The sequence below is a fragment of the Podarcis vaucheri genome (assembly GCF_965113315.1).
Source record: "Podarcis vaucheri genome assembly, chromosome: 3".
NCBI lineage: Eukaryota > Metazoa > Chordata > Lepidosauria > Squamata > Lacertidae > Podarcis > Podarcis vaucheri.
This window is the reverse complement of record NC_138761.1, coordinates 1,263,819-1,276,448: the sequence shown is the minus strand read 5'-3', so window position 1 is coordinate 1,276,448 and position 12,630 is coordinate 1,263,819. Positions and strand designations below refer to the sequence as shown.

At 55.4% G+C, this 12,630-nt stretch overlaps 2 protein-coding genes and 1 long non-coding RNA gene across 7 annotated transcripts in view; 2 read left to right on the top strand and 1 right to left on the bottom strand.

Moving 5' to 3' along the window:
* The window catches only part of LOC309529773, a 405,398-nt gene that overhangs the window by 252,626 nt on the left and 140,142 nt on the right, over window positions 1-12,630 (bottom strand). The window lies entirely within an intron of this gene.
* Window positions 1-12,630, top strand: part of MAPRE3 (microtubule associated protein RP/EB family member 3) — a 125,809-nt gene that overhangs the window by 7,092 nt on the left and 106,087 nt on the right. The window lies entirely within an intron of this gene.
* DNMT3A (DNA methyltransferase 3 alpha) overlaps window positions 1-12,630 on the top strand; it is a 53,671-nt gene that overhangs the window by 32,505 nt on the left and 8,536 nt on the right. For all 5 annotated transcript variants that reach the window (XM_082217516.1, XM_082217515.1, XM_082217512.1 and 2 more), the window contains 9 exons: window positions 127-339; window positions 1,699-1,857; window positions 3,058-3,165; window positions 5,660-5,816; window positions 5,981-6,130; window positions 7,952-7,996; window positions 8,427-8,506; window positions 9,832-9,944; window positions 11,250-11,433. In XM_082217516.1, coding sequence (XP_082073642.1) covers window positions 127-339; window positions 1,699-1,857; window positions 3,058-3,165; window positions 5,660-5,816; window positions 5,981-6,130; window positions 7,952-7,996; window positions 8,427-8,506; window positions 9,832-9,944; window positions 11,250-11,433 — 1,209 coding nt within the window. The remainder of the gene's footprint in view (window positions 1-126; window positions 340-1,698; window positions 1,858-3,057; window positions 3,166-5,659; window positions 5,817-5,980; window positions 6,131-7,951; window positions 7,997-8,426; window positions 8,507-9,831; window positions 9,945-11,249; window positions 11,434-12,630) is intronic.

The window sequence follows — 12,630 nt, the reverse complement described above, 5'->3', positions numbered from 1 at the left end:
GGAGCCCCCCTGAGCTGGCTGGGGGTTGCCCGGCAGTGAGTGCGCCAGGGTGGGCACCAGGGAAGGGGGGGGAGAGAAGCCCCTTCCCTTGTCTGCCGCCCCAACCTTGTCTGCCGTCTCCCGCAGGCTGAGAAGAAGGCCAAGGTCATTGCCGGGATGAATGCGGTGGAGGAGATGCCCCCCAGCGAGCCCCAGAAGGAGGAGGAGGCCAGCCCCCCGGCCTCGCAGCAGCCCACGGACCCCGCCTCGCCCACCGTGGCCACCACCCCAGAGCCCGTGGGGCCCGAGGCCGTGGACAAAGGCATGTCCAAGTCGGCCGATGACGAGCCGGAATACGAGGTGAGCAGTGCCCTTCTCTGAGCCCCACCTCCCAGAGCTCCCGGCCCCCCCGGGGGTGTGTCTCTCCCCACACTGAATGCTGACCCCCAGACAGGGCTGGCTTGAGCCACGCAGGGCACAGGCTGCGGGCAAGGGCACCTCCGCAAGGGGAGAAGCTGGTGTGGCAGGTCGCCACTGCTGCCCCCCATGCAGCCGTGCGCTGAAGATGCGTCTATGGGGTGCCCCCCACCTTGCATTGGGTGGATGAGTTGGCAGGGAGGAACGATCAGGCTGAGAGAGAGGAAGCGCCCAGGAGAGGGTTTGCTCTCAGTCGGAGGGGAAGGAGGCTCAAATCCCCAGGGAAGGTGAGGCTAAGATCCTGGGAGCAGCGTAGGATCGGAATTGTGGAGTCAGGGGGGACCCCACAGGACATCTAGTCCAGCCCCTGGCAATGCAAGGCAGGAGGCAGGGAGTGGGGGAAGAGCGCATGCCGGCTGGTGGGAGATGGCAAGGGGCCGGTTGGAGGGAGACTGGAGAGGGTGGGACTAGAAGCTTGAGCAGGTCTTCTGGCACAGGGGGTCATCTCTCTGCAGCACGTCCAGGCCCGCCTCTCCTTCGCCCCCTCGTTGCCCCGTGTCACAGGCAGCCCCACTCGGAGACCCCCAGGCAGCCTTTGATGGGGGATTGAGGGATCTACAGAATTTCTGCCCCACTTTCCCTTCCAACAAATCCCAGAGCGGCTTGCGGACGATAAACGACAAAAGCTGAACAAGTTCAGCAGAAGTCCTAGAAAAGGATTCGCAAGCCATCAAGACAACATCTGTACAGCACTATTTGCAAGCCTGCCACTTAAAAATAAGCTAAATGTGGCAGGTTCAGCACAAGTCATGTTAGGTGATGAACAAATCAACGACGAGGCATTTAGGACCTATAAAATAACAGGTTCCTCCCCAACTAATGACTCACAATCTTTGCTTCTTTTTTAAAATAGAATTTTTATTTGTTTGTACAGATTTGTAGACATTCAAAATTACAAATAGTAAAAATTACACAAGATTCTCCTGAATTTATAGACTCCCCTCCATCGGTTCTTAACCTTTTCAGCTGCATGTTATAAGTCACTCTTAATTTTCTGGTTCTCCATTGTATCCAAAGCCTATGTAACATTACAAGAGTTATTTAAGACCTGTTAGAGAGTCCAGATGTGTACAGTGGTCTTTCAAGTATAGTCTAAATTCCCCCCACTCGTCTTTCCAACTCTGGGCAAGCAGCTGTTGATCTGTGCTTTCTTCCATCCATTAAAACACACACCTCTGCAACAGAGCTGGACATCCTTATCCTGATGGCCTCTTGCTCTCTTCTTTCTCCTCCCCATGGCAGGACGGCCGGGGCTTTGGGATCGGGGAGCTGGTCTGGGGGAAGCTGCGGGGCTTCTCCTGGTGGCCGGGACGCATCGTCTCCTGGTGGATGACTGGCAGGAGCCGAGCCGCCGAGGGAACGCGCTGGGTGATGTGGTTTGGCGACGGGAAGTTCTCTGTGGTGAGTGGCCAAGGGGGGTGCAGGCGGGCTCGGGGGGGGGAGCCAAGCAAGCAGCCGAGGGGCGAGGAAGCACCTGCTTGCTATGGCCTGAGCCCTGGGAGGCCGGCAGGGTCCCCTGCATGAAAGAAGAGGTTGCAGGATCAGGCCAGGACCCAAGAGCCCCAGTCTCCCCTCCTGCAGTTTCCAGCGCCTAGAATTCAGAAGCATGTCTGTCTGCCTCCATCCAACCTAACAGCCATCGATAGACCTCTCCTCCTCCATGAACTGGTCCAGTCCTCTTTGGAAGCCATCCGAGTTGCTAATGGAGAAATCTGAGGGCTCCCTTGGACAAAAACCAAGGACACCAGCCAGGAATACCAGAGCAAAACAGCAGCCAGGAGGCTTGGTTTTTATTGACAAGACTCCCACCTGCCACCAGGTGGAACAAGATGGAAGCCCCGAACAAAAGAGCCCCCAAACTTTTATTAGCTGCTAATCTCCATGTTACACCCCCCAAACTACATCACTCATACATCACGGTTACATCATGAATGAGGAGGTCTGGTGGCAGTATCTGAGCATCCTGGACCCTGCCCCATGGTTCCCCTTGCCCTCCACCAAACACCCATCAAGTGGAACAAAAGAGATATTTACACTTCCCTGTTTCCCAGCCAAGTTCATCACACCCTTTTGTCTTCATCTGGGTTTGTTATTTCTGGAACGGCTACCTGTCTGGCACTCAGGTATCAGGAGCCCAGGGATTATCCCTCAGGCAGAGGGGCTGCTGAGGAGCTGAGCTCACAGGTCTATAGGAATTTCTGAAGTTTTCCCATTGAGCCATTGGGATACATTGATCAGTGAATTCTTACATTTGGTATCATGCAGCAGAGGCTGATGAAGTATTTTGTGGAGAGAAATCACAAAAGTCACAAAAGTGATTGTGCTGATTTTGGTGGTGGGCTGCATGTGCAGGATATCTCCTGGAAGGTCACCCCCCCACCACAACCTTAAATTCCTGCAACACTCCGAGGAAACCCATGTGGCAGGGAGTTCCGCAGTTTCACTTTGCTTTCCAACCCTAAGAAACTCCACCCCACCCTCATTCTGACATTTATTTTCCAAAAGGGGGCGAAGGCGGCCTCCCCAGCCACCTGGACCGCCCCTGGGATTTGTGGAGCGGGTTCCGCATTTTCACCCCCCCCCATCCTCTCTTTCCGGCAGGTCTGCGTGGAGAAGCTGCTCCCGCTAAGCTCCTTCTCCAACGCCTTCCACCAGGCCACGTACAGCAAGCAGCCCATGTACCGCAAAGCCATCTACGAGGTGCTGCAGGTAAGGCCTGACTCTGCCCCCCCCCATTCGTGTCTCCCACCTGGCCAGCGTTCCTGGTCTCTGTTTGCAGACAGGTAGGAAGCCTTTAAGGGACACAGGTGGCGCTGTGTTCTAAACCACTAAGCCTCTTGGGCTTGCTGATCAGAAGGTCGGCAGTTCGATTCCCCATGATGGGATGAGCTCCCGTTCCGTCCCTGCTCCTGCCAACCTAGCAGCTCAGAAGCACACCAGTGCAAGTAGATAAATAGGTACTGTTCCAGTGGGAAGGTAAACTGCATTTCCATACACTGCTCTGGTTCGCCAGAAGCGGCTTAGTTTTGCTGGCCACATGACCCGGAAAAACTGTCTGCAGAGTGGACAAACGCCAGCTCCCTCGGCCTGTAAAGCAAGATGAGCGCCACAACCCCATACTCCTTCACGACTTTAGGTCCCGTTGCAGACGACACAGGGGTTGTGGCACTCATCTCGCTCTGTAGGCCGAGGGAGCTGGCGTTTGTCCACTCTGCAGACAGTTTTTCCGGGTCATGTGGCCAGCATGACTAAGCCGTTTACCTTCTCGCTGGAGTGGTACCTATTCATCTACTTGCCCTGGTGTGCTTTTGAACTGCTAGGTTGGCAGGAGCTGGGACAGAGCAATGGGTGCTCACGGGGATTCTAACCACTGACCTTCCAAACAGCAAACCCAAGAGTCTCAGTGGTTTGGACCACAGCACCACCCACATCCCTATTAACGTAAAGGTAAAGGACTCCTGGATGGGACGCAGGTGGCGCTGTGGGTAAAAGCCTCAGCGCCTAGGGCTTGCCAATCGAAAGGTCGGCGGTTCGAATCCCTGCGGCGGGGTGCGCTCCCGTCGTTCGGTCCCAGCGCATGCCAACCAAGCAGTTCGAAAGCACCTCCGGGTGCAAGTAGATAAATAGGGACCGCTTACCAGCGGGAAGGTAAACGGCGTTTCCGTGTGCGGCTCTGGCTCGCCAGAGCAGCGATGTCACGCTGGCCACGTGACCCGGAAGTGTCTTCGGACAGCGCTGGCCCCCGGCCTCTTGAGTGAGATGGGCGCACAACCCTAGAGTCTGGCAAGACTGGCCCGTACGGGCAGGGGTACCTTGACCTTAAAGGACTCCTGGACGGTTAAGTCCAGTGAAAGGCGACCATTCCTTTTTCCAAGGAAACCCCTTTTCTTCCTCTGTGCTTCTGGCACAGGCGGATCTGGGGCAGGTGAGGAAGGCTGTGGAGCAGGTGGCCAGGTCCCTTCCCACCCTCTGAGCTGGTCTGTGGGGCAGCGTGAACTGGGGGGTGGCTTGTCCTTTTAAAGGCTTCCTAAAAGGTAAAGGGACCCCTGACCATTAGGTCCAGTCATGGCTGACTCTGGGGTTGCGGCGCTCATCTCGCTTTATTGGCCGAAGGAGCCAGCGTACAGCTTCCGGGTCATGTGGCCAGCATGACTAAGCCGCTTCTGGTGAACCAGAGCAGCGCACGGAAATGCCGTTTACCTTCCTGCCAGAGCGGTACCTATTTATCTACTTGCACTTTGACATGCTTTCGAACTGCTAGGTTGGCAGGAGCAGGGACTGAGCAACAGGAGCTCACCCCATCGTGGGGATTCACACCGCCGACCTTCTGATCGGCAAGTCCTAGGCTCAGTGGTTTAGACCACAGCACCACCTGCGTCCCCCTTTACCTTTGAGGAAACCTCTAAAAGGACACCCCCCCACCCCGTTTACACTGCCCCACAGACCAACTCACGGGGTGGGACGGGACCTGGCCACCTGCTCCACAGCCTTCCTCACCTGCCCCAGATCCACCTGTGCCAGAAGCACAGAGGAAGAAAAGGGGTTTCCTTGGAAAAGCAACATACAGTGGTACCTTGGGTTACAGACGCTTCAGGTTATAGACTCTGCTAACTCAGAAATAGTACCTCTGTGGATGTATAGTGCCTCAGGATGAGAACAGAAATCGCATGGTGGTGGCAGCGGGAGGCCCCATTAGCTAAAGTGGTGCTTCAGGTTAAGAACGGACCTCCGGAACAAATTAAGTACTTAACCCGAGGTACCGCCGTATTGAGGTTGGGAGGGTCTCCTAGTCCAAGCCCCTTGAGGCCACATGTGCAGGCAAGCTAAACAGAGGCTAAACCAATGTGTGGGGAACGCGCGCCCCCAGCAGGGTCCATAGCCAGCCTTGCCGGGGGGCAGATTCCCATGCACCTACCAGTTGGTGGGAAGAAGCCTGCAGAGTTTGGGGGGTGCAACAGAGGGTCCAGCGGGGGTATCTTTGCCAGCCAGACCCCCACCCTGAAGCAGCTGCCCTAGGAGCATAGAGAGCAGCCTGCGCTGACCGCTGAGCCCACGGAGCTCAGTATTGTCTGACTGGCAGCAACCGCTCTCCAGGATTTCAGACAGGGAGATGCTGCCGTCAGGGATTGCACCGGGGGGGGGGCCTTCTGCGTGCACGCAGGTGCTCTACCCACTGAGCGAGCTGACCCTTCTGCCCCCGCAGGTGGCCAGCAGCCGGTCAGGCAAGATCTTCCCCTCCTGCCCCGAGAACGACGAAACCGACACGTCCAAAGTGGTGGAGATCCAGAACAAGCAGATGATTGAGTGGGCGGTGGGGGGCTTCCAGCCCTCTGGCCCCAAGGGCCTGGAGCCGCCAGAAGGTAAGGAAGTGGGGCAGGAGCTGGGGGGGGGCAGGCAGACCCTGGGGGTCCCTGTCCCTGAAGCCCTGTGAGAGCGAGGAGAGGAGCATCCTCACCCACGGGACCGCGGAGCTAGATTCGCACTCGGGGCTCGCCCCCTCACCCCCCTTGTTCTTTCCTTGCAGAGGAGCGCAACCCCTACAAAGAAGTTTACACAGAGATGTGGGTGGAGCCGGAAACCGCTGCCTACGCCCCTCCTCCCCCCGCCAAAAAACCAAGGAAAAGCACAGCGGAGAAGCCCAAGGTCAAGGAGATCATTGACGAGCGCACCAGAGGTCAGCCGGGGGCCGGGGGGGCTGCTTTGTCTGGGGGGCTCCCCGCTTTCTCTGATGTCGGACCATCAGAAGGATCCGCCGGATCAGGCACAAGGGGATCAGGGGATCCCCTGGTCCTCTCCCCCCTCTCAGGATTGAACCTGCAACCTTGGACTCACCAGGGCAGCGCAAGCAGAATCCGAACACAAGAGCGGGGCTCTCCGCCATTAATTTGCCTTGCTTGGCTGCCTCCTGTGGCAGTGAGTTCCAAAGTTGAACTCTCTGCTGCATGAAGGACTTTTCTGGCCCAGCTGCTTCTGGGGGCAGGGGCAGGGGGAGGCGCTGTAGGGCAGCAGCTGGCCTGCTGTGCCTTTCCCCCCAGACCTGTCTTCCTGGTCCTCTGTACCCCACTCCATTTGGGGGTGCCCCCTCCTCCTCTGCTTGCTGGAGTAGCTGCCCCCCAGTTTCCTCCTGTGCAGAGAAAGACCTGCACAGGACTAGGGTGTTGAGGTGTTCTAAGAGGCTGCGTGGAGCAGTGGTTAAAGCAGAGCTTTCCCCATAAGTGTGCCCTCTTTCCCTGTCTCCCCCCTTCTGGGATGCAGGGCGTGGGGGGGGGGCCCTGCTTGCCTCTGCTTTGTCACCTGCACCATGGGCAACCTTTCTGCCCCCTGGCCTCCTCTTCCGCCCCTCCTGGCATCGCTGGCACAGAGACCTTGTCCCAAAGAGGCCAGTGTTGTGCTTGGGGGGCTGGCTTAGAGACCCTTCCGGCTGTTCCTCTGGGCAGCCCGGGACCCTGAAGGAGGCTGTTAGGGGGCAGGGAGGCTGTGCCCCCCCTGGGGGTCATGGAGGACTCCGCAGGAAAGGGGCAAAGCCTTTGCCCAGAGCTCAGAGCAGGCGGACGTCCACAAAGCAAAACAGGAAAAGCGGGTAAATAGTTTCAGTCAAGCCCTACCTAATCTGGGCAGATTTTGTCAAGACCACCTCTCTGTTTTTATCATGGGAAAAGTGGCAAAATCAGCATAGATAAAGACCATCAGATGTGCTGATGAGCAGCTGAGGTCACCCCTTGGCATCCCATGCAGCCTTTGCCAACCTGGCAGCACCTCCAGAGAATTAAAAAATTGGAGAGTTGGAAGGGACCCCTGGGGGTCATCCAGCCCAACCCCCTGCAAGGCAGGAATCTCAGCTAAAGCATCCAGGACAGACAACCATTCGACCTCTGCTTAAAAACCTCCAAGGAAACCACAATCTCCAGAGGGAGACGCTTCCACTGCCAAACAGCTCTGGCTATCAGAAAGTTTTTTTGTATGTTTAGTTGGAATTTCCTTGTCACTTGAAGCCATGGGTTCGAGTCCTCCCTCCAGAGCAGGAGAAAACAAGCTTGCTCCCTCTCCCATTTGAGACATTTGAAGATGGCTCTCCTATCTCCTCTCAGTCTCTTTTCCAGGCTAAACATACCCAACACCTTCAACCGTTCCTCATCAGGCTTGGCTTCTAAACCCTTGATCATTTGAGTCACCCTCCTCTGCACGCCTTCCAGCCTCTCAATATCCCATCTTCCTAAAAACTTTTTAATTCTTTTCCTGTATGTCTTTCTGGTTTGATATTGATGCAAACCGCCGTGGTAGATTTCTACGATACAGTGGTGTAATAAATCTTTTGAAAAAGCAAGATAAATATAACTTTTGAATGTGTTGTTTTGCGCTTGCCTGTTGTTGCAAACCACTGTGATATATTTCCGGGAAGCAGTGGTATATAAGTATTTTTATAAATAGCAGAACAGAGCCCAGCTTTCTGCTCTGCCCTCCGCTCACCAAACCGCCCCCCCTTTTCCCTCCGCAGAGCGTCTTGTTTACGACGTCCGGCAGAAGTGCAGGAACATTGAAGGTGAGCCTTGCTGCCTCGGCTGCACAGAAGCGGGAGGGGTGCATGCATTGGGGGGGCGCTTTTCCACGTCCGCTTTCAGCGCTTTCTTTCAAGAGATGCTGGCCCCGGAAGCCATAGGGTCCTAGGGGGGCGAGGAGAGTCCGTCCTCCCCCCGCCTAATAAGTGGCAGTCACTCAGTGCGGAGGGTCTTTTGTGCCCCCCCTTGCAGCTGCCAGCTCCGTCCGGTCCAGCAGGAGGGGCCATAATGTTCCGGGTCCGGTCCAGAGGTTGCTGGGTCTGCCTTTGGAAGAGGGGGAGCGATGCAGATAGGTACAAAGGGAGGTGGGCGGTAGGACTCGCAAGGTGGGGGGAGGCCAGGGGGCAGCTCCCATCTCCCTCCCCTCGCCCCCCCTAACCCTTCTCCCATTGTCTCTCCCCCCCCCCCCCCCAGATATCTGCATCTCCTGTGGGAGCCTCAATGTCACCCTGGAGCACCCTCTCTTCAACGGAGGCATGTGCCAAAACTGCAAGGTAAGCCTTGAGGTGCCAGAATGCAAATAGGTAAAGGTAAAGGGACCCCTGACCGTTAGGTCCAGTCGTGACTGACTCTGGGGTTGCGGTGCTCATCTCGCTTTCCTGGCCGAGGGAGCCGGTGTGCAGCTTCCGTGTCATGTGGCCAGCAGGACTAAGCCACTTCTGGCGAACCAGAGCAGCGCACGGAAACACCGTTTACCTTCCCTCCGGAGCGGTACCTATTGATCTACTTGCACTTTGACGTGCTTTCGAACTGCTAGGTTGGCAGGAGCAGGGACCGAGCAATGGGAGCTCACCCCGTCGCGAAGATTCAAACCGCCAACCTACTGATCGGCAAGCCCTAGGCTCTGTGGTTTAACCCACAGTGCCACCCGCGTCCCAGAATGCAAATACAAGCCCTGCAAATAATGGAAATCTTGTCATCGCCTGCAGGGAAGAGGCAGCAAGTGGGTTGCTTGGGGGGGGGGGTGGCAGGAGCCCCTAGGGGAGAAGGAGACTTCTGCCACGGCAATGCTCCTTACGGGGTCCTTGCTGCGGGATCACATTCATCCAGTGCTATACCAGCTGCACTGGCTCCCAGTGGAGTACAGGGTCAGGTTTAAGGTGCTGGTTTTGACCTTTAAAGCCCTATATGGCCTAGGACCCTCGTACCTACGGGACCGCCTCTCCTGGTATGTCCCATGGAGGACCTTAAGGACTTTGGAGGTCCCAAGCCTCAAGGAGGTTAGATTGGTCTCAACTAGGGCCAGGGCCTTTTCTGTACTGGCCCCGATGTGGTGGAACGCTCTGTCCCAAGAGACCAGGGCCCTGCGGGACTTGACATCTTTCCGCAGGGCCTGCAAGACAGAGCTCTTCCGCCTGGCCTTTGGTTTGGACTCAGTCTGACCCTTATGTTGCCCTCCCCTTATGGTCTTGATCTATGGGCTACTATTAAAATGAGGCTGCATTTTAAATTGCATTTTAACCTGCATTTTAAACTGGGGCTTCCCCCCCCTTCTCTTTTCCCCCTATTATGTTTTTACTGGGATTTTATTGGTGTTAGCCGCCCTGAGCCCGGCTCTGGCTGGGTAGGGCGGGGTATAAATAAAATTTATTATTATTATTATTATTCTCTGCCTGCGCCCCACCTGTGAGGGGGCAGCCAGCGCTTTTCCTGTTAGTATGTTGCAAAGGGCATGGAGCCGTACAATTGTGGAGTTCGGTGGGACCCTGAGGGCCATCTAGCTCAACCCCCTGCGAGGCAACAATCGTACCTGACCGTCGGCGCCAAGAAGGCCCCCTCACTCCTCTTTTCTCTCTCCTCTTGTCCCCCCCCCCAACAGAACTGCTTTTTGGAATGCGCTTACCAGTATGACGACGACGGCTACCAGTCTTACTGCACCATCTGTTGTGGGGGCCGCGAAGTCCTCATGTGTGGCAACAACAACTGCTGCAGGTGAGCCAAAGGACGGGGGGAGGTCTAAGGGGGAGGGGTCCACACCTGTCTGCTCCCCCCCCCCCCCCGCTGGTGGCCCTCCCTAAGGCCAGGGGACCCACTAGAAGACACCTCCCATTGCTTCAGCCAGGTGGGCAAGATATTATTATTGCACCCTGAGATCCCGCTCCGAGGGCCTTTTGGCGGTTCCCTCCCTGTGAGTAGTGAGGTTACAGGCAAGCTTCCCTCAACAGGGATGCCTTCAGATGTTTTAAAAGTAGGATAGTGGTTTATTTCCTTCACATCTGAAGGGAGGGCTTTCCACAGGGTGGGTGCCACTACCGGGAAGGCCCTCTGCCTGGTTCCCTGTAGCTTCGCTCCTTCAGTTATACTGGGCCGAGGCCGTTGAGGGCTTTAAAGGTCAGCACCAACACTTTGAATTGTGCCTGGAAACGTACTGGGAGCCAATGTAGGTCTTTCAGGACTGGTGTTATATGGTCTCGGCAGCCGCTCCCAGTCACCAGTCTAGCTGCCGCATTCTGGACTAGTTGTAGTTTCCGGGTCACCTTAAAGGTAGCCCCACGTAGAGTGCATTGCAGTAGTCCAAGCGGGAGATAACCAGAGCATGCACCACCCTGGCGAGAGGTAGAGTCTCATCCTGCGTACCAGATGGAGCTGATAGACATCTGCCCTGGATACAGAATTAACCTGCGCCTCCATGGACAGCTGTGAGTCCAGAATGACTGCCAGGCTGCGCACCTGGTGCTTCAGGGGCACAGTGACCACGCAGAAGCAGGCTGGGAACCAGACCGCAAGAAGCGCATGGCCCAAGCAGACGCCCCAGAGGGAAAGCCACAGGCAGGATCCGAGCCCAAGAGCAACTCTCTCCTCCTGCCGTTTTCAGCAGCTGGAATTCAGAAACATTATTCACTCTGACTATGGAGCCAGAGCAGAGCCATCAATAGCCCCCCCCCCTCCTCCTCCTCCTCCATGAGTTTGTCCCCTCCTCTTTGAAATCCATCCAAGCTGGGAGTCCATCACTTCCTCATGTGGGAGGGAGTTCCACAGTTTAACGAGGCGCTGCGTGAAGAAGGGCTTTCTCTTATTTGCCTTGATTCTTCCAACATTCAGGCTAGGGATAAGGAAAGATTCACCCAGCAGTTGGGTCTGGGTTGGGCTAGGCCTGGGAGGGACCCCTGCCAGTCAGTGCCAGGGTGATCCCACAGGCAGTGGAGGGGGGCAGGGAGGTTAGACTGCCAGAGTCAGGAATCCCTCCCTCCCTCGTCCTGCTGGGCCGGAGCGCTGACGGCTGGACTCTGCCCCCAGGTGCTTTTGCGTGGAGTGCGTGGACTTGCTGGTGGGCCCTGGCGCTGCCCAGGCGGCCATCAAGGAAGACCCCTGGAACTGCTACATGTGCGGCCACAAAGGCATCTACGGCCTGCTCCGGCGGCGGGAAGACTGGCCCTCACGCCTCCAGATGTTTTTCGCCAACAACCACGACCAAGAGTTTGTAAGTTCAGGGCGGCAGGGGGGGGAATAAGGCGGGTCTTGGGTGCCCTTTTGCCAGGACGGTTCAGGAGGCGGCAGGAGACACCTCGGCCCTTGCCCTCTGCCGTGGCCTCTGGGGAGCCGCTTGTCTTGCCCGGCCAGTGGCCCTGTGCCTGAGCACAAGAGGGGATTTATTCCGTGGTGATGGTCAAGGCAGGGGAGCCACACAAGGAGAGCTCCGGGCCTATAAATTGCATGAGCTTCTGTTATTATTATTATTATTATTATTATTATTATTATTATTATTATTATTATTATTATTTATTTTATTTACTTTAATTTAATTTAATTTAATTATTGATTGATTGAATTTATACACTGCCCTATATATACCCAGAGGTCTCATGGCCGTTAAATGCTTGTAGAATGGCATTCCATCCGCTTAGCTATATACATATGTAGAAATCCAGTTGCAGTCTCTGGGAACGGACATCCTGAATTTGGGCTGGGCAAGATCTGGTTTTCAGCATTGCAATATATCACCAGCTAAACATGGCAATAGAGTGGTACCTTGGTTCTCAGACTTAATCCGTTCCAGAAGTCTGTTCCAAAACCAAGGCGTGCTTTCCCATAGGAATGTATGCTAAATGGATTGATCCGTTCCAGACTTTGAAAAACAACCTCTAAAACAGCACTTTAACTTGATTTTCACTATCTAACGAGACCATTGATCCATAAAATGAAAGCAATAAACAATGTACTGCAGTTACACAATCGATCAATCAGTAGCTGAACTGGGTTCCACACAGTCACAAAAACAAACCAAAAAGAGCCACAAAAACGCAAAATAAATAGTAAAAACAGACAGACCTCAGTGTAACACTCAAAATGGAGCACGTTCGGCTTCTGGAAAAATTTCACAAAATGGAACACTTGGAACTTTGGGTTCCAAGTTGTTTGAGTACCAAGGCGTTTGAGAACCAAGGTACTGGATATATCCCGATGTCCAAAGGAAGCATGGAGCTATGTAGAGGCATTGGTTGGCTTGCAAGATCTCCGTTGACCCCATGAGATCTCCCATGAGATCTTGCACAACCTTCCCTCCACTGGGGGAATTCCAGGGGTCTTGACTTTGCACAAATTTGCCCCGGCACGCAAATCCCCGGGACACAACCCACCCCGCCTGAGTTGCCGGCCTGCTGTCCTGTCACACACACAC